Source organism: Artemia franciscana, chromosome 11, assembly GCF_032884065.1.
Source record: "Artemia franciscana chromosome 11, ASM3288406v1, whole genome shotgun sequence".
NCBI lineage: Eukaryota > Metazoa > Arthropoda > Branchiopoda > Anostraca > Artemiidae > Artemia > Artemia franciscana.
The window spans coordinates 7,993,109-8,013,269 of record NC_088873.1 but is presented as its reverse complement, the minus strand read 5'-3'; the positions used below and the strand labels follow the sequence as shown (position 1 = coordinate 8,013,269).

At 34.2% G+C, this 20,161-nt stretch overlaps 1 protein-coding gene across 6 annotated transcripts in view; it reads left to right on the top strand.

Moving 5' to 3' along the window:
* LOC136032754 (uncharacterized) overlaps positions 1 to 20,161 on the top strand; it is a 112,139-nt gene that overhangs the window by 73,400 nt on the left and 18,578 nt on the right. For all 6 annotated transcript variants that reach the window (XM_065713100.1, XM_065713101.1, XM_065713097.1 and 3 more), the window contains one exon: positions 7,603 to 8,035. In XM_065713100.1, coding sequence (XP_065569172.1) covers positions 7,756 to 8,035 — 280 coding nt within the window. In that variant the 5' untranslated portion in view covers positions 7,603 to 7,755. The remainder of the gene's footprint in view (positions 1 to 7,602; positions 8,036 to 20,161) is intronic.

The window sequence follows — 20,161 nt, the reverse complement described above, 5'->3', positions numbered from 1 at the left end:
TCTTTTTTAGTTTTTAGTTTTTTTTAGTTTTTTACCTTTTTTTAGTTTTTTTTTAGTTTTTTTAGTTTTTTAGCTTTTTTAGTTTTTTTATTAGTTTTTATTTTTTTTTGTAGTTTTTGCCTTTTTTTATTTTTTTCAGTTTTTTTTTAGTTATTAGATTTTTACCTTTTTTTAGTTTTTTTTAGTTTTTTAGCTTTTTTAGTTTTTTTTTCTTTTTAGTTTTTTTTGTAGTTTTTACCTTTTTTAGTTTTTTTCTTTTTTTGTATTAGTGTGAAATAATTCAGACGTCATATGCGAACAAACATGACGTCACCTGATCCATCCACAGATCCACACACAGACAACTTATTTTTATATATATAGATAGATATATATATATATATATATATAAATATATATATATATATATATATATATATATATATATATATATATATATATATATATACATATATAGATATATATATATATATATATATATATATATATATATATATATATATATATATATATATATATATATATGCAAAAAAAGACGAAAAAAGGAAAAAATACTAAAAAGTTCTTGATTTATTTAATGTCGAAAAAAAACATTATATATTACTTTTTACTCCCCAAAAATAGCCCAAAATCATTAAGAACGGAAGGACAACATTTTCTTTCCTCTCACAAATACTTTCTATTTTGGCTAAAATGTAAAATACATCATGTTCTTTCAAGTTAAAAGCCTTCCATATTATTCCGTTGAATATTGTTTCCGTTGGGTATAAAGTTTGACAAATGTTTCAGAACTTCCGTTTTCCATTAGAAGAGTAATACTGTTTAATTTTGTTGGAGTGCTTTTTCCTTTGTATTTTCAAAGATCCTAAAAGTTGTATTCTCTTGACAGAAATCACTTTGCCGTCATTTGTTTTGCCTAAAAAATAAAAAAAAATGAGCAAATCGAAATATTAAGTTTTTTAGAGGATGCTATTTTAAAACAATTCTATAACAGGGAAGTAATATTCTATAAATTATTCTATATATTATAAATATTCTATAAAATTAATTCTATAACAGGGAAGTAACTTCAGCCCTGTATCCCACACTTTAAAAAAGAAAAAAAAAAAATCTTTACGAGTGTTGTCAATGAAGATTTGAAAGATAATGAAGATTTACAAAAACTTTTGAAAGATTTACATTTACAGAAAGATTTAGAAAATTACAAAATTACTTTGAAGATTTACAAAAAGATTTAGAAACATTTGTTGTTGTTTTTTTTTTGTTCGTAATTTAGTCAAGTCGAGCAAACATTACGCTGCGTGTAGTAGGTTAAGTAGATATAAGCATGAAATTAAAGAAAAATTGTAAAATTTAAAAATTTAAAATTTAAAATTAAAATTAAAAATTAAAAATTAAAAATTAAACTTTAAAAAAGAAAAAAAAATCTTTACGAGTGTTGTCAATGAAGATTTGAAAGATAATGAAGATTTACAAAAACTTTTGAAAGATTTACATTTACAAAAAGATTTAGAAAATTACAAAATTACTTTGAAGATTTACAAAAAGATTTAGAAACCTTTGTTGTTTTTTGTTGTTTTTTTTTTGTCCGTAATTTGGTCAAGTCGAACAAACATTACTCTGCGTGTAGTAGGTTAAGTAGATATAAGCATGAAATTAAAGAAAAATTGTAAAATTGATCTCAATTTGTGGGGACCAGAGGCCTAATAACCCCTTTGCTGCTTAAGCAGCTGTCCTTTGTATTTAAAGTTTAGGTTATAGATTGGATACTCTTGCAAAATGTTCTTACCTTATAACCCACAGAAAAATAGTCATGCATGTGACCCTCCACGGTCCTTAGTCCTAGATTATTAAAAAAAGTTAATTTAAAAAAATGTGTAAACATGCATAATAGGTTTTTAAAGGCGGAAAAACAAGTTTTTAAATTTGTTTTTCACTAAGTTGTGGTGAATACCATGTAACAAACATTGATTTTTTGACAAAGTTATAGGTAGAGCAAACCAAACCACATGGTAACCTGGAGTTTTAAAAACAGGTTAAGAACAGTCAAGTGAAGGAGATTCGGAATATAAAAAAAAAAATATTTGGCTTCTTAGACACTACTACATTCCTATTTATAATCGATTTATAACTGACTAGCTGTTGGGGTGGCGCGCGCCACCCCCCCCCCAAGCCCCCCACGCGCGTAAGTCGTTACGCGCTATATTAGTTACGTGCCATTGTAGTTGTGTCCCTGTGTCCCACCTGTGAAAATAGATAGATATGTATATGTTTTTAACTACGTAAAACTTGCGAATATACAACATTCTTCGCTGTCTCATTGTCTGTGCATATAGATAGATTATCAGGTTTACCGACTCTTGAACATGCAACATATAATAGTCCATGGGAAAAACAATCCGTATTCAGATCTATACCTCATTATTCTAATGATTGCCCTTAAGCTTTGTTGATGGTGATTGCTAGTCAAACAGTCCCTGTGTCCCCGTCGTCATTTATATATCCCCCCTGTGCCCCCGGCCTCCCCGTTGTAGTTGTATCCCTGTGTCCCGGTCGTCATTTATATTCCCTGTGTCCTGGTCGTCATTTGTGTCCCGATATCCCAGTCTGTAATTTCTCTTTGAGTGTCCCGGTAGTCATTTATATTCCCTGTGTCACGGTCGTCATTTGTGTCCCGGTGTCCCGGTCTGTAATCTTTCTTTGAGTGTCCCGGTCGTCATTCATATTCTCTGTGCCCATTTATATTCCCTGTGTCCCGGTGTCCTGGTCGTCATTTGTGTCCCGGTGTTCCGGTCTGCAATTTCTCTTTGAGTGTCCCGGTCGTCATTTATATTCTCTGTGTCCCGGTCGTTATTTGTGTCCCGGTGTCCCGGTCTGTAGTGTCATCTTATAATGACGTCATATACAAAGCCTTATATACTTATATCTTGCGAATATACAACATTCTTCACTGTTTCATTGTCTGTGCATATAAATAGATTGTCAGGTTTACCGACTCTTGAGCATGCAACATATAATTGTCCATGGGAAGCACAATCCGCATTCAGATCTATACCTCCTTATTCTAATGATTGCCCTTGAGCTTTGTTGCTGGTGATTGCTAATCGAACATGCAACATGTCTGTAGTTTCTCTTTGAGTGTCCCAGTCGTCATTTATATTCCCTGTGTCCCGGTGTCCCGGTGTCCCAGTCTGTAATTTCGTCAGTCGACAAACATGACGTGAGTCGACAAACAACTTCATGTCGGCAAAATGCTCAATCCTTATAATGACGTCAGTCGACAAACATGCATGACTTCAGTCAACACACAACATACAAACAACTTATTTTTATATATACATGTTTAATACTGACTCAGGAATGGTAATTATTTATTTCAGGAAACTTAATACCCTTAGTCGTTCCTGCGGTATTGCAGATGTGCCATTTTAATAGCCTGGAAGTATCATACTTCCATACAAAGAGCTGTTCCTGAGAAGTTAAAGACCTAATACCCTTGGTTCTTCCTGAAAAATCGCAGATAAACCGTTTTGACAGCCTTGAAATACATGGTATATTTTGATTTGATTCCACATCTCCCTCAACATTCTGTTAATTTTTTCAAATTTATACCTTTAGTCGCTCGAGAGATATTACTTAAACATCCTTTTGACAACATGGATGTAATATAGTGTCTTTAACTACGCAAAACTTGCGAACATACAACATTCTTCGCTGTCCCGTTGTCTGTGCATATAAATAGATTGTCAGGTTTACCGACTCTTGAACATGCAACATATAATTGTTCATGGGAAAACAATCCGTATTCAGATATATACCGCATTTTTCCAATGATTGCCCTTAAGCTTTGTTGATGGTGATTGCTAATCGAATATTCTCTGTGTCCCCGTCGTCATTTATATTTTTGCCCCCTTTGCCCTTCCGGCGTCCCCGTTGTAGTTGTGTCCCTGTGTCCCGGTCGTCATTTATATTCCCTGTGTCCCATTTGTGTCCCGGTGTCTCGGTCAGTAATTTCTCTTTGAGTGTCCCGGTCGTCATTTATATTCCCTGTGTCCCGGCCGTCATTTGTGTCCCGGTGTCCCAGTCTGTAACGTCATAAAGTCTTGAAAGGCTCTGGTGGTGCAGCCAGTTGAGGAAGTTTAACTTTTCCTGAGGCGCAACACATTCCCATTGTTTCACCATTAAATTTCAAGGCTTTGCAATAGGGACAAATTTTATACATAGTCCCGATTTGAACACATCAACTCAAGCTATAATCATCGACTGGGCTGTACATGAATGTCAGGCGATAATTTTGACGTTGCTCTTGTGATTCCTCGGCACGCTTTCTTTTGGCATTATCTCTTTGAGCCGCAAGCCTGCTTTCACGTTGTTCTTGTGATTCCTCGGCACGCTTTCTTTTCTTACTTTCTCTTTTAGCCGCAAGCCTTTTGGCATTAACTCTTTGAGCCGCTTCCTCGGCTATTTCTTCTGCCATTGTAGGATTTATACTAAAATTTCTCACACGATTTGATTCCTCGGCTGTTTCTTCTGCCATTTTAGGATTTATACTGAAATTTCTCTTTGAATCGCCCCCTTATATACTTGTAATGACGTCATATACGAAACCTTATATACTTATAATGACGTTTTTTGCGTACAAACAAACAAACATAAAACTTATTTATATATATATATATATAGATGAAATTGATATGGTTTAATTTTGGCCTCCCATGCTGAATCTCATAATTTAAAACAAAAGCTTAAAAATCATTTAATACCAAGATAGGTGATTTTATAACAATACTAGCTGTTGGGGTGGCGCTTCGCGCCACCCCAACACCTAGTTGGTGGGGGCGCTTCGCGCCCCCCCCAAGCCCCCCCGCGCGCGTAAGTCGTTACGCGCCATATTAGTTACGCGCCATTGTAGTTGTGTCCCTATGTCCCACCTTCGAATATAGATATATATATATATATATATATATATATATATATATATATATATATATATATATATATATATATATATATATATATATATATATATATATATATATATATATATATATATATATATATATGTTTTTAACTACGTAAAACTTGCGAATATACAACATTCTTTGCTGTCCCATTGTCTGTGCATATAAATAGATTGTCAGGTTTACCGACTCTTGAACATGCAACATATAATGGTCCATGGGAAAACAATCCGTATTCAGATCTATACCTCATGATTCTAATGATTGCCCTTGAGCTTTGTTGATGGTGATTGCTAATCGACCATTCCCTGAGTCACCATCGTCATTTATATATCCCCCTGTGCACCCCGGCGTCCCCTTTGTAGTTATGTCCCTGTGTCCCGGTCGTCGTCATTTATACTCCCTGTGCCCCGGTGCTTTGTTGATTGCTAATCGAACATTCTTTTGTCCCGGTCGCTTTCTCTTTGAGTGTCGTCATTTATTTAGATTGTCAGGTTTACCGACTCTTGAACATGCAACATATAATTGTCCATGGGAAAAACAATCCATATTCAGATCTATACCTCATGATTCTAATGATTGCCCTTGAGCTTTGTTGATGGTGATTGCTAATTGAACATTCCCTGTGTCCCGGTCGTCATTTATATTCCCAGTATCCCGGTCGTCATTTGTGTCCCAGTGTTCCCCTTTTAGTTTTTTTTATTGGTTTTGATCTTTTTTTAGGTTTTGTAGTTTTTTTCTTTTTTCTTTTTAGTTTTTTTTTGAAGTTTTTATCTTTTTAGTTTTTTTATTTTTATTTATATTTTTTTAGTTTTCTTTTTCTCCTTTATTTTTCAGTTTTCTTCCTTTTTTAGTTTTTTTTTCTTTTTTAGCTCTTTTAGTTTTTACCTTTTTTAGTTTTTTTTAGTTTTTTAGATGAAAATTTTTTTTAGTTTTTTTCTTTTTAGTTTTTTATTGGTTTTTACCTTTTTTTTTTAGCTTTTTTAGTTTTTTTTCGTTTTTTCTTTTTACTTTTTTTTTTAGTTTTTATCTTTTTTATTTTTTTTATTTCTATTCTTAATTTTATTAGTTTTCTTTTTCTCTTCTATTTTTCAGTTTTTCCCTTTTTTTTAAGTTTTTTTTTTAGTTTTTATTTTTTTAGTTTTTTAGTTTTTTCAGTTTTTTTTTAGTTTTTAGTTTTTTACCTTTTTTAGCCTAACCAGGATTTGAACCTGGGACCTTCATTCTCTGTTCTGACACCCTCTCTCACCGAGTGACTACTCCAGCATGTTCATTTTGGTGTTTTAAATGGTATATTATTAACCAAATTAATGTGTTTTACAATATACTAAGCATCGTCAAAGCAAAAATGACGGCAACTAATTTCATGACGTCAGCCGAAACATGACGTCACCTGATCCACAGATCCACAGATCCACAGATCCACAGACAACTTATTTTTATATATATAGATTTATAAAATATTTAATTGAAATCATCTAAATTTGGACTTCTGCACTATAACACTAGCATTGGATTTGCAATCAAAAAAGCTCAGAAAATTTGAATATGACATTTTTCGGAAATCATATCCTGTTTGTGGAATATACACTAAGTTAGTTTTTATTTGGGGCAATCACAAATTAATTCTAACCAAAGGGGTTTGGAATGAAGTAGTCGTACTGTTGATTTAAAGGAGTAAAAATAGTACCTACTCACTTTTGACCAAAAGGGGCTAAAGACAGAGATTATACAGTTTATCAAAACGGTTTATAATGGAGCCTACTGTTGAATAAAGGGGGAAAGAAACTAGACATAGAGACTTCTGGTCAAAGTCGCCCAGGGACGGAATCAATGCACTGTTGAGTAAAAATGGCTGGGATTAAAAAATATACAATGCTGATGAAGGGGTGGTAAACTCGGAACGACACATCGTTGGGCCGAAAGGAGTTACAGACATGACATAAGCAATTTTAGCAATGGAGCGGAGGTCAGAGAAGAATTGTAAGGACCGTTCGCCAGAAGAGGAGAGATGTATAATTGGCTTGCTGCCAAGCAAATGGAGTTGTAGTTTCCTTAGCCACACGTGTTTTATTAATTTGTTTAAATTTTTAGCTCATCGAATCCTGTTCAATGTTTTTAGATTTCTTTATTGTCGCTGTTATTTCTATCTTTTAGTGTTTTTTTTTTTTTGCTTAAAGAAAGTGGCGGAACCGGTTCTACTTGAGCTTATGATATGCTTTTGAAAATTATTAATTTCTTACATTAAAAACTTTTACGTGAAATGACCTTTGTTTCAACTTCCAACAAATTAGGTGTTGTTAACGACTTTAAGAATTGTCTGTTCATCCTTAATTAATTAGTTCTATTGGTTATTTAACTTTTATCTGGATTAATTTATTACTCAAAATTATTTATTTAAAATTTTGTGAGATTATTTACTGCATTAAATTCTGCATCTCAGCGATTTTAACTGATAATCGTTGATATGAGTCTGAAGGATGTCATCCCATATTATAAAAAAAGTGATCAAAAGACGTACTTTTTTTCTCATCTATCCCCATTACACCCTTAGGATTAAACTTTCACATACGTTAAAGCTTTTCTGTAATCTTACGTAAAGTGTAAGTGACAAAAGTAATCTTTTTCTGTTTCTTTTTAGCAATCTGGAAGTCTATTAACCAACCTACAAATAGATGCTTCACACTTAATCAACGCTGTCACAACACTAACAAGCTTTTCAAAATGGCGGAAACTTTTATTTCTTCTTGATGATTCCTCGAAAGCACAAAATATAGAAAGGTTACTCGGGGGTATGGATGTAGATGACACTCAAATTCTTCTTCTTCAACGGTTTGATCTAGACTCGGCTGTCAATTTTATTCAGAGAAATCCGTGTGATGTTTTAATATATTGCTGCGATCCATATGTTCTTTATGAGATGCTTCAAAGAGAAAAAATGAAGGTTTTAAAACAAAATTGGATTCTTTTAGATGAGGCATTGTCCAGACAGGCAAATCTCATAAATATATTTCCCACAGGAATGCTTGGAATCAGACAAATTCCTTTGAAATCTAACAAACAGACATTGAAAGGTAATATCTTTTTTCGTATTTCTTAATTTTGAACAGCTTTAAAACTCAGAATTGCCATATATAGTACTTTTGACTGATATTATTCTGTAAAATATCCTCCCTAATCATGATTGCAGCAGCAGCTGCAACCTATTAAAGAGCGAACCATAGCCCATAGTAACCCCAAGTTAAAAACTACGTTTAAAAATAAATTGCCTAGTGAAAAGAAAATTGCCATTTAACACTGATTCAGTAATAGTAACTATTATCTGGGTTTGCCTTAAAAGTAAAAGTTTGTTGCAAAATGAAATTTATGGTGATTTCGAAAAAAAACGTGAAACCGCTCGAAAATGGTGCCATTTCTAAATGATAAGTATACCATTGGAATGAGCATAGTCAAAAACCTAACACTGGCAAATTACAGCCCCCCCCCCCTGCACAACAAGGAAAATCACTTTTCTGAATGGGTAGAACTGATGTGTCTCTGGTTTACCAGATCATCATAGAGAGATGCTTAATGGCTCATCAAAAGCTAGTTCTCCTATCTAAGTGCTTTTTATAAATTTTGCCATCTGTAAGTGACATAAAAATAAAAATGGCACTTTTTGTGTCATTTCTCAAGCGGTGGGGCTAGCAGGCAACATCTTAGACAGATTTTTAATAGCTAACATAAAAGATATTGCTCATATCTACGTTTTTCAAATAAGTTCCACCATCAGCAAGTTCTAAATGGTAGGAAAAACGGTACTTTTGGTACCATGTCTCAAGTGAAAAATAGGGGGATAGCGGGCTACCAGAAATTTTTAGAGTGAAGTTTAACGGCTCATATGAAAGCTATTGCTCATATCTACGTGATGCTTATCAATTCTAAAATTCATAAATAGAAATTTTGAAAGTATAAAACAATATCATTGTAGCAATTACAGTCCAAAATCCTAAGCTGGAGGTTTGAAGAACACCTCCCATACGTTCCTCTTCTAAGCCCGTTTAATAAGCTACGTAATTAAGGTAAAAATACCAATATGTCTAACTATTTATCGCTTGTATTTTTTTTCAATCATGGTTTTGTCCCTTATATGATTATTTTTAAGACAAGACAATTTCACTGTTTTTGTAAATCCAATGCACTCATTTTCTAAAGCATATCCCGGGAAAGTATTCTGTCAAACATGTTGATTCAAAAAGGAATTAAATAAAAAAAACAAATTTTTTTTAGCTGAAAGTAAGGAGTCAGATTAAAGCTTAAAACGAACAGAAATTACTTCGTATATGAAAGGTGCGGCTTCCTCATCAATGCCTCGCTCTTTACGCTAAAGTTTGACTCTTTCTCTTAACTCTGCTTTTTAAAACAGTTTTGATCTTGGCTCTCCGCACATAAATAATTAAAACAAAATTCGCATATTAATTAATTGCAATTAATCGGAAGATTTTGAGAAAAAAGAAGCTAAAAAGGAGGCCTAGATGCCCTCCAAGTTTTTGATCAAACAGTTCGTGGTAACGAACTGTAGTAAGGAGCGACCCGGCTCAATAGTAAACGAAACTCTAAATAACGGAATTTTGATGCTAAAATATACATCAAAAGAATCGGATTTTTATGCTAATTTTAAATATATAAGTTTCATCAAATTTGGTATTTGTCATCAGAAGTTACGAGCCTGAGAAAATTTGTCTTATTTTAGAAAATAGGGGAAAACACCCCCTAAAAGTCACAAAATCTTAACGAAAATCACACCATCGCATTTGGCGTATCAGAAAACCCTACAGCAAAAATTTCAAGCTCCTATCTACAAAAATGTGGAATTTCGTATTTTTTTGCCAGAAGACAAATCACGGGTGCGTGTTTATTTGTTTGTTTTTTGTTTTTTTTTTTTCCCCAGGGGTCATCGTATCGACCAAGTGGTCTTAGAATGTTGCAAGAGGGCTCATTCTAACGGAAATGAAAAGTTCTAGTGCCTTTTTAAGTGACCAAAAAAATTGGAGGGCACCTAGGCCCCCTCCCACACTCATTTTTCTCCAAAGTCAACAGATCAAAATTTTGAGATAGCCATTTTGTTCCGCATAGTCAATAACCGTAATAACTATGTCTTTGGGAATGACTTACTCCCCCACAGTCCCTGGGGGAGGGCTGCAAGTTACAAACTTCGACCAGTGTTTACATATAATAATGGTTATTGGGAAGTGTACAGTCGTTTTCAGGGGATTTTTTTTTGGTTTGGGGGTGGGGTTGAGGGGAGGGGGCTATGTGGGAGGAGCTTTCCTTGGAGGAATATGTCATGGGGGAAGAAACATTCAATGAAAAGGGCGCAGGATTTTCTAAAATTACTATAAAAAAAAATGAAAAATAAACATGGAAAAGTTTTTTCAATTGAAAGTAAGGAGTAGCATTGAAACTTAAAACGAAAAGAGATTATTACGCATATGAGGGGTTCTAAAAATACTTTAGCATAAAGAGCGAGGTATTTAGGAGGAGATAAATACCTCGCTCTTTATGCTATAGTATTTTTAGTAATTTCAACTATTTATTCTACGGCCTTTCTGATTCAGGGGTCATTCTTAAAGAATCGTCACAAAACTTACGATTTAGTGTAAAGAGCGAGGTATTAACGAGGGTACAAACCCCCTCATCTACATAATAAAAATTTAAGAATATAAAAGTTTGTTACGTAAGTTAATTCTTAAGTTACGTATATTTTTTACTAATAAAAAAATTCGTTAAAAATTAAAATTTATAGTTGCCTTTTTGTGTAACCGTAAATTGCATGGCAACTAGGCCTCCTTTCCCATCCCTTATTTCTCAAAATCGTCTGATCAGAACTAAGAGAAAGCCATTTAGCCAAAAAAAGGAATTAAAATGTAAATTTCATTTTAATAATTTATCTGTGGAGAGCCAAAATCAAACATGCATTAATTCAAAAACGTTCAGAAATTACATAAAAAAAACTAGTTTTTCTAACTGAAAGTAAGGAGCGACATTAAAACTTAAAACGAACAGAAATTACTCCGTATAAGAAATGGGTTGTCCCCACCGCAATCCTTCGCTCTTTACGCTAAAGTTTGACTCTTTACCACAATTCTGCTTTTTAAAACAATTAAAAGCTTTAGCATAAAGAGCGAGGGATTGCGGAGGGCACAATCCATTTCATATACGGAGTAATTTCTGTTCGTTTTAAGTTTTAATGTCACTCCTTACTTTCAGTTAGAAAAACTATTTTTTTTTATGTAATTACTTAAAAAAGCAACTAGAACTAATAATTTTTCACAAACGTTCTATTGGTAAAAAATATACGTAACTTACGAATTAACTTACGTAACGAACTTTTTATAAAAGAACGTAACGAACTTTTTATTGCGTATATGAGGGGGTTCAACCCTTGTCGATACCTCGCTCTTTACACAAAAGCTTAGATTGTGTCCCAATTCCTTAAGAATGACCTCTGAATCACAAAGGCCGTAGAATAAATAGTTGAAATTACTAAAAATATTTTAGCGGAAAGAGTGAGGTATAACGAGGAGGTAAACCCCTCATATGCGTAATAATTTTTGTTCGTTTTAAGTTTTAATGCTGCTCCTTACTTTCAGTAGGAAAAACTTTTCATATTTATTTTTTCATTATTTTTCAAATAAAGCTAGAAAATCCTGCTCCCCCTTCATGGAAATTCTCTTTTACCATGAGAAGTCTCTCCATGGAAATATCCTCTCACGTAACCCCACCCCCTCAACTCTCCCCCTTAAACCAAAAAAATCCCCCTGAAAACGTCTGTACACTTCCCAGTAACCACTACTATATGTAAACACGGGTCAAAGTTTTCAACTTGCAGCCCCTCCCATGGGGACTGCGGGGGAGTAAGTCGTCCCTAAAGACATAATTATTAGGTTTTTCAACTATGATGAATAAAATGGCTATCACAGAATTTTTATCTGGTGACTTTGGCGAAAAATGAGCGTGGTAGGGGGCCTAGGTGCCCTCCAATTTTTTCGGTCACTTAAAAAGGGCACTAGAACTTCTAATTTCCGTTAGAATGAGCCCTCTAGCAATATTCCAGGACCATTCAGTCGATACGATCACCCCTGGGGAAAAAAATAACAAAAAAAAAACCAAAAAAACAAGAAAACAGATAAACACGCATCCGTGAACTGTCTTCTGGCAAAAAATGCGAAATTCCACATTTTTGTAGATAGGAGTTTGAAACTTCTACATTAAGGTTCTCTGATACGCTGAATCTGACGGTGTGATTTTCGTTAAGATTTTATAACTTTTATGGGGTGTTTCCCCCTATTTTCTAAACTGAGGTAAATTTTCTCAGGCTCGTTACTTTTGATGGGTATAACTTATTTAGATGAAACTTGTATATTTAAAATCAGCATTAAAATGCGATTCTTTTTATGTAACTATTGGCACAAAAATTCCATTGTTTAGAGTATCGGTTACTATTGAGCCGGGTCGCTCCTTACTACAGTTGGTTACCACGAACTGTTTGATTGACGGTCATCCAGTTCACGATTTGTAACGACATTCTTAGCAGATCACTAAATCCATACCCAAACGAATGGCACAATTTGTCAAAATTAGAGCCAATTTTTCTAAAATCAAGTTAATGACAGAGAAAATTAAAAAACGAGCTATATAGTAATAAAAAGGTAAAGACAAGCTAAAGAAAACTTACCTCTTTCAGTGGGTGCTTGAATCTTGAAGGCTTATCTTAATTTGACCACATCTTGGAGAAACTAAATTCCAGCAGCGGGCGGGAGGAATGGGAAAACTGGGGTTTGGGTGAAAACAGAGTTTTGGGAGGGGCAGTTACCTCCTCTGCCTCATAGCAAATTATACTCCTGACCCTAAACTCTTACCACTTAGGGTTGGTGAAGCATAGGCTTGTTCTTCTGGAATCGCTCAAAGTTGTATATTAAAAAAAGTGTTATTTATTGTTATACCCACTTATTCAAATTACTTAGTTAGCAATTTCATCGTAATATTCTCTCCATACTTAAGATTCTTTATCCAAAGAGGAAGAAAGACAAATGAAAATTTGATTAAATTCTGTTGAGAATTTAATCAATATTTTAGTAACTTCTTGGCCGAGTCTTTCAATCTAAGACACTTGGTCAAGCAGACTGTAGAGCCCATATCACATGGGCACTTAGATTAAAATCAATACTTAGCTATCACCAATTTAGACCAATTAGGACAGCTTATTAAACAACCTACAAATTATGGTTGTTAGGTATTAACCGTATCTAAATAATAGTATCCATTTGAAGTGGGCGTGTATAACTTGAATTTTTTAGTATAGAAAACTTTCAAACAGTTCGTGGTAACAAACTGTTGTAAGGAGCGACCCGGCTCAATAGTAACCGAAACTCTAAAAAATGGAATTTTGATACCAAGAGTTACATAAAAAATCGCATTTTAATGCTGATTTTAAATATATAAGTTTCATCAAGATCAGTGTTACCCATCAAAAGTTACGAGCCTGAGAAAATTTGGCTCGTTTTAGTAAATAGGGGGAAACGCCCCCTAAAAGTCATACAATCTTAACAAAAATCACACCATCAGATTCAGCGTGTCAGAGAACCTCATTGTAGAAGTTTCAAGCTCCTATCTACAAAAATGTGGAATTTTGCATTTTTTGCCAGAAGACAAATCACGGATGCGTGTTTATTTGTTTTTTTTGTTTGTTTTTTTTTCCCAGGGGTGATCGTATCGACCCAGTGGTCCTAGAATGTCGTGAGAGGGCTCATTTTAACGGAGATTAAAATTTCTAGTGCTCTTTTTAAGAGACCAAAAAATGGAGGACACCTAGGCCCCCTCCCACACTCACTTTTTCCACAAAGTCACCAGATCGAAATTCTGAGATAGCCATTTTATTCACCATAGTCGACAAACCTAATAACTATGAATTTGGGGACGATTTACTCCCCCGAACTCCCCGTGGGGGGAGTTACAAACTTTGACACGTGTTTACATATAATAATGGTTACTGAACAGACGTTCAGACGATGGAAGCGTACAGACGTTCTAAGGGGGATATTTTTGGTTTGGGAGGGAGATTGGGGGGGGGGTTATTTGGGAGGATGTTTCCATGGAGGAACTTATCATGGGGGAAGAGAATTTCAATGAAGGGGGTCCAGGACTTCCTAGCATTATTAAAAAAAAAAACAATGAAAAAATAAGTATGAAAAGTTTTTTTCTATTGAAAGTGAGGAGCAGCATTAAAACTTAAAACGAGCAGAAATTATTACGCATATGAGGAGTTTACCTCCTCGTAATACCTCGCTCTTTACGCTAAAGTATTTTTAGTAATCTCAACTATTTATTCTACGGCCTTTGTGATCCAGGGGTCATTCTTAAGGAATTGGGACATAGTTTAAGCTTTAGTGTAAAGAGCGAGGTATCGACGAGGGGTAAACCCACTCAAAGACGCAATAAAAACATACGAATATAGAAGTTCGTTACGTAAGTTAATTCGTAAGTTACGTATATTTTTACTAATGAAAACGTTCGTAAAAAATTAAAAGTTCTATTTGCCTTTTTAAGTAATGAAAAAATCGGAGGGCAACTAGGCTTCCTCCATTGCTCCTTTTTTCTCTAAATCTTCCGATTAAAGCTATGAGAAAGCCGTTTGGCCAAAAAAAAATTAATATGCAAATTTCGTTTTAATTATTTATGTCCGGAGAGCCAAGAACAAAACATGTATTAATTCAAAAACGTCCAGAAACTAAATAAAAAAACTAGTTTTTTTAAATGAAATTAAGGAGCGACATTAAAACTTAAAACGAACAGAAATTACTCCGTATATGAAAGGGGCTTTTCCTCCTCAACGCCCCGCTCTTTACGCTAAAGTTTTTTACTGTTTTAAAAAGTAGAGTTAAGAGAAAGAGTCAAACTTTAGCGTAAAGAGCGGGGCGTTGAGGAGGAAAAGCCCCTTTCATATACGGAGTAATATCTGTTCGTTTTAAGTTTTAATGTCGCTTCTTACTTTCATTTAAAAAACTTATTTAATTTATTCTTATTTTTCTTATTTAATTCTTTTAAGAATGGCTCTTGAGGATCTTCATTCTTTTCTATTTTAGAATATTCAAGAGAAATATTTCCATTCATAACTGGGCTCACTAAACCTACAGATCAGTTATGCGATTATTTACAGAAGAAATATAATTTGGACGTAAAATAAGTAAAATAATTTAAACACGATCCATTTTGAATGGTCTATGAAAGTAATTTAGAAATAATAGGTGCACCAATTTTAAATATATCAATATTGTAGTTTTTCTCAGGGTAGCAGCGGTACCTAGCTACCTAGTAAAAGACGGTCACGTCCAACACTAAGAAATATTATAGCCCATGACTCCTAAAAATAGACCATATCAAAACAATAAGTACACTATTAGAACCGTGTTCAAACACTTATATAGAGAACCTACCATCCCTTGGTTCGAACAACAATGGAAATATATTGGTCTGTAAATCAAGAAAAGTGGCTGCAATCACAAAATTTTGTATATATGGCATCTTTTTTGCTTTCTTTTTTATTTCTCTTTTCTTTTCCTCAGATAGAGAGGCACTGGGACATTGTAGAAAGTTGCTCAATGGCTCATTTTAAAGGAAATTGATGAGGTGAAAAGCCTTAAGAGGTTTTTTTTAAAGAAAATTAATTGGGTTCAGTGGATACTACAATGACGATAGACTCCTAGTGCTTTCTTTTTAACTCACTTTTATTGCCAATGTCAACTGCAACATTAATCTGCTAAACTCAAGAACTGAACTCAGAAAGCTCTGAGCTGAAAGTTAGAGCTGAATTAGAACTGAAGTTTTAGTGCCCTTTTTAAGTGTCAAAAGTGATCGGAAGGTGACTAGCCACCCCCCACACCTTCTTTTCCCCAAATGCATCCGATAGGTATTTTAAGATTTTAAAATATTTAATTAAATTTAAATTTTATTTAATTTAAAATATTAAATTTTATATAATTAAATTAGCCATTTTATTTAAAATAGTTTAGATATCATATAACCAGGCCTTCGGGGTTGAAACAACCTACCAGAGCCTGGAGTCAAGGGTTTTAAGTTGTGCCTCTGGGGTATATAAGGTCCTTATGAAGTGTTTGTCGTATAAGCTATAGAAGAGGCTCATTTAATTGGAAATTGAAAGTTATAGTTCCATTTTAAGTGTCAAAAGTCAAGGAGCACAACAAGCGTCAGCCCCCTCCCCGACGACGCCTATTCCCAAATAGTCGAAATTGTGAGATAGCCATTCTGTTCAAAATAGTCTAAATATAATAACACCTCCAGGTTTGACAAAACTCCCAAAGCCCTTGGACAAGGGTTATAAGTTATGCCATTGGGGCATATGATGTTTTTATAATTGTTGGTCGAATTTACTTTGGATGGGGCTCATTTTATCGAGAATTGGAAAGTATAGTACCCTTTTTAAGAGTTAAAAATGTTATGAGGACCACCAACCTCCTCCTCTGCCCATCATTTCCTGAAAAAAACATCCGGTCAAAATTCTGAGACATCTCTTCTCCTCGGAATTTTTGAAAGTTCCAACAATTATGCCTAAGGAGATGTCAACCCCTCCACATCCCTCATGGCAAGTGACTGTAAATCTGACAGTTCTTTCATTGTTAAACATATAGTACATATAGTACATATTATGTACTATAGTAAACATATAGTACATATTAAGGTCTGCCTGGTTGACCTTTACTTTCCACAAAGACAAAATGTGTTCACATGAGCCTTTCAGAGATTGGTGAGGGGAGCGTTGAACTGAATCAAAATATCTTATGCGTATATGGGGTATCAAAAGGGTGTAAATCAGGAATGAGCATATTAATTGGAAACTTTCAGAAAATGGCAATGGAGATAATTAATTGACCAAAAGGGCAATATTTGTGCGCTGCTTCTACTACTACCACTACCACCACTAGAACTGCTACCACTATGACTACTACCGCTATTACCATTGAAACGACTGCTTCTGTAGTGAGTACAATCATGCTGGAGGTATTGGAGTGACCATAAATAATTTCTTAGACCATACTGCTTTTCCATTTACGAAGAATTAAGCAAAAAAAAACGAGTTTCAATTTCATGGCTTTGTTGAAATTAAAACCCGTTATTTTGTTGTTTTTTTTTTTGCTTAATTTTTCGTAAATTGAAGTTGACATCTGAATCCCCTCAATAGATTCCATGAAAGCCGAATGCCTGGATTCCATGAGAGTCCTGTATTCCATGAGAGCTCTATGCCTGGATTCCATGAGAGTCCTGGATTCCATGAGAACCCTGGACTCCAAAGGAGCTCTATCCAGTCACTTCATGAGGGCCAGCAGGTGCATGTTACGTCACAGGGAATGTCTTCTAAGAGACGTCTGTTACGTACTAGTGAGGGCTTTTCTACGTTGAGGATGATGTAATCTTGCGTGATTTGATGGATTTTTTGGGAGTGATGCAATATCGCGTGACATGCTAGATTTACGTAATTACGTACGGAATAATTACGTTACGTACGTACGTAATGGCGGTGCATCTGGGCATGTTACATAATGTCGGCACACACATGAGATGTCCCGTAATGGTAGCGCTCAAGTGGGGTTTTACGTAATGACGATGTACACCGAGAATTTGAGGCAATCTTATACATGGGTATTACGTAATGACAAGGGGCATTCGTGGACGTTACGTAACGACAGCGCCAATGAGTTATTACGTAATGACGGTGCAAATGGGGGACGTGAAGCAATCTTACACGTGGGTGTCACGTAACAACGGGTGTTACGTAATAGGAGCGCACATGCGGGTGCTACGTAATGACGATGTACACGTGGGATGTTACATAATACTTTAAGAGATTTCATTTTTGTCAAAGGGTTTTTGCTTCAGGATTCAATATTCTTTCAAGGTGTTTTTCTTGAGGAACATTTAGATTTTAATGATTTGTTATCCTGGTTAGGATTGGAAAGAGCCCTTTCTATCCAGTAGGACTGCGCCCTAGACAGTTGGATCAACAATTTACTTCTAATATTATGATTCAGAAAATATATTCTACCAAAAAGCCTATTGTACGCAAGAAGAAAACCCCCATTTACGTATACTAGAATGATTAAATGTCTTAAGTGTTTCCTATGACTGCAATAAACTATCATGCAGGGTGGAAAATCGGTTACTAAAATTTGTAGCATGTTGAGTTTTTGCTTTGTCAAACTTATACATTGATTTTTCTCCTCATTAAACTGATTTTGTTCATTGGAGTTTGTTGCATGCTGATTTTTTGTTTATGGAACTTGTTGCGTGTTGTGTCATCTAACCTAACTTAACCTAACGTATCATGTGTAGGTTCAGTGTAGATTCCGTCATGGTTGGTACAGTCTCCCTAAACTAACCTAGTAATAGAAAAACAAAATAGAAAAAACAAATAGAAAAAAAATCTTATAGAAAAAAGAAAGAGATGTAAAATATTATTTTCCTTTTCCAAGAAAAAGACCATTTCAATAAAAGCTTTCTTTAATTTGTGTGGGTTTCTCCTTTTTTTTTAAAAATCAGGCAAAGTTTCACTGGTTCATGACTTTAGATAGATAGCGCTAAGCTTGATGAATCTTATATAATTTGAATCAGCGTAATGAATTGATTCTCTTGGTGTATCCATTGACATCAAAATTCCTGTTTGGTTACTATTGAGCGAGTCGCCCCTTACTTACAGTTCGTTACAACTAAGTCTTTCACATATTTTTTCTTCGTCAGGCCACTTCAGCTCTTTGGAAAAGCCCTTTTAGCTCTATAGAAATCTTTATGATCATGGAGCTTTTCATTTCAATTAGTCGAAATGAACCAAAACTTTTATTTTTTGCCAGAAAAATTGGAAAAACCCTTACGGATATTGTTCTTATTCACAGATAAAAAAAATTAATTGAAATGAACAGAAATTATATTAGGAAAACTTCTTCTAAGAAAGAAATTTTTCAAAGAACATGTTTCATAAATATTTTTAAAATTTGTCAAAGAACAAGAACTACATTAAATCAAAGATAAGAAGAAATAAAGTCAAATAATAATCAAATCGCAATACGAGCAAAATTGATACAAATATACTGTTATTGTAGAATGTACCACACTATTTTTGGGCACCCAGAGGAGATGGGTTTTTATGAAATCAAATTGCATTTTTGACTCAAGTTGTTGGACTCCCATTAAGAGTTGCAACAGAAAAGTATTAAGAATATGAGTTTAGTCATTGGCCTTCATAAACTCAAAAATATGTATGTGGATAAATACCGATAGTGCGGTATGAGTTCTAAGGGGCGACAGCTCCTTTCTTGTCGTGGAGATGATAGATTCTAACAGTGACGCTATTTTAAAAAAATTACTGGGGTTTTACGATAAAAATTGGAATTTAAGCGCAAAGCACATTTGAAAATCTTAAGACAAAAGAACCATTGTTAAAAACTTTGGTACCTTTCTCTAATACACCATAAAAGATATAAAAAGTGTGATTTTTCAAAACTTCAAGAATAGAAGTTTTGAGCTGCTCTGATGTAAGGGGTATTTCAACCATCTTGTAGCGATATGTAAATATCAAATACGCAAGGTTGGTAATAGATTTGTCTGAAAGCCTACTGACCGAAAAGATATACAGAATTTCCGAAAGAATTAAAGAAATTAAATTGATTAAAAATAATAAATATTTTTTCAAAAAAGAAATGTGAAAATTAAGAAAAAAATTTTCAATTGAAAACCAATCAATTCCAAGCCAATTTGAGGAAGCTCCACCCTTTTAGGTGGGGCATTACCTGTTTGAACTGCCTTTCTAGGTCTTATTTACACTCAATTCACATCAGATTCAATGGGATATCTTTGGGGTTTACTTAAGTATTGGATTGAATATTTCATTGGTCTGAAATACTATTAAGGGAATAGGCACTCATTAACTCTGAGCCATTACGATAAATCCTTACATAAGTATTAATACCAAACAACGGCAAAAAGCTTTACCTTTGGAAGTCAGGAAATTGCAAGCCAATTGATCCAATCCATTCGCCGAAGAACAATGCTGATAAGGATAAGCAAATCTATATTAAAATTTGTGATATGTTAAAGTTTGTTAAAAAAAATTTGAATTAAACCCAAAATAGGCTAAGATATTATTTGTTAAA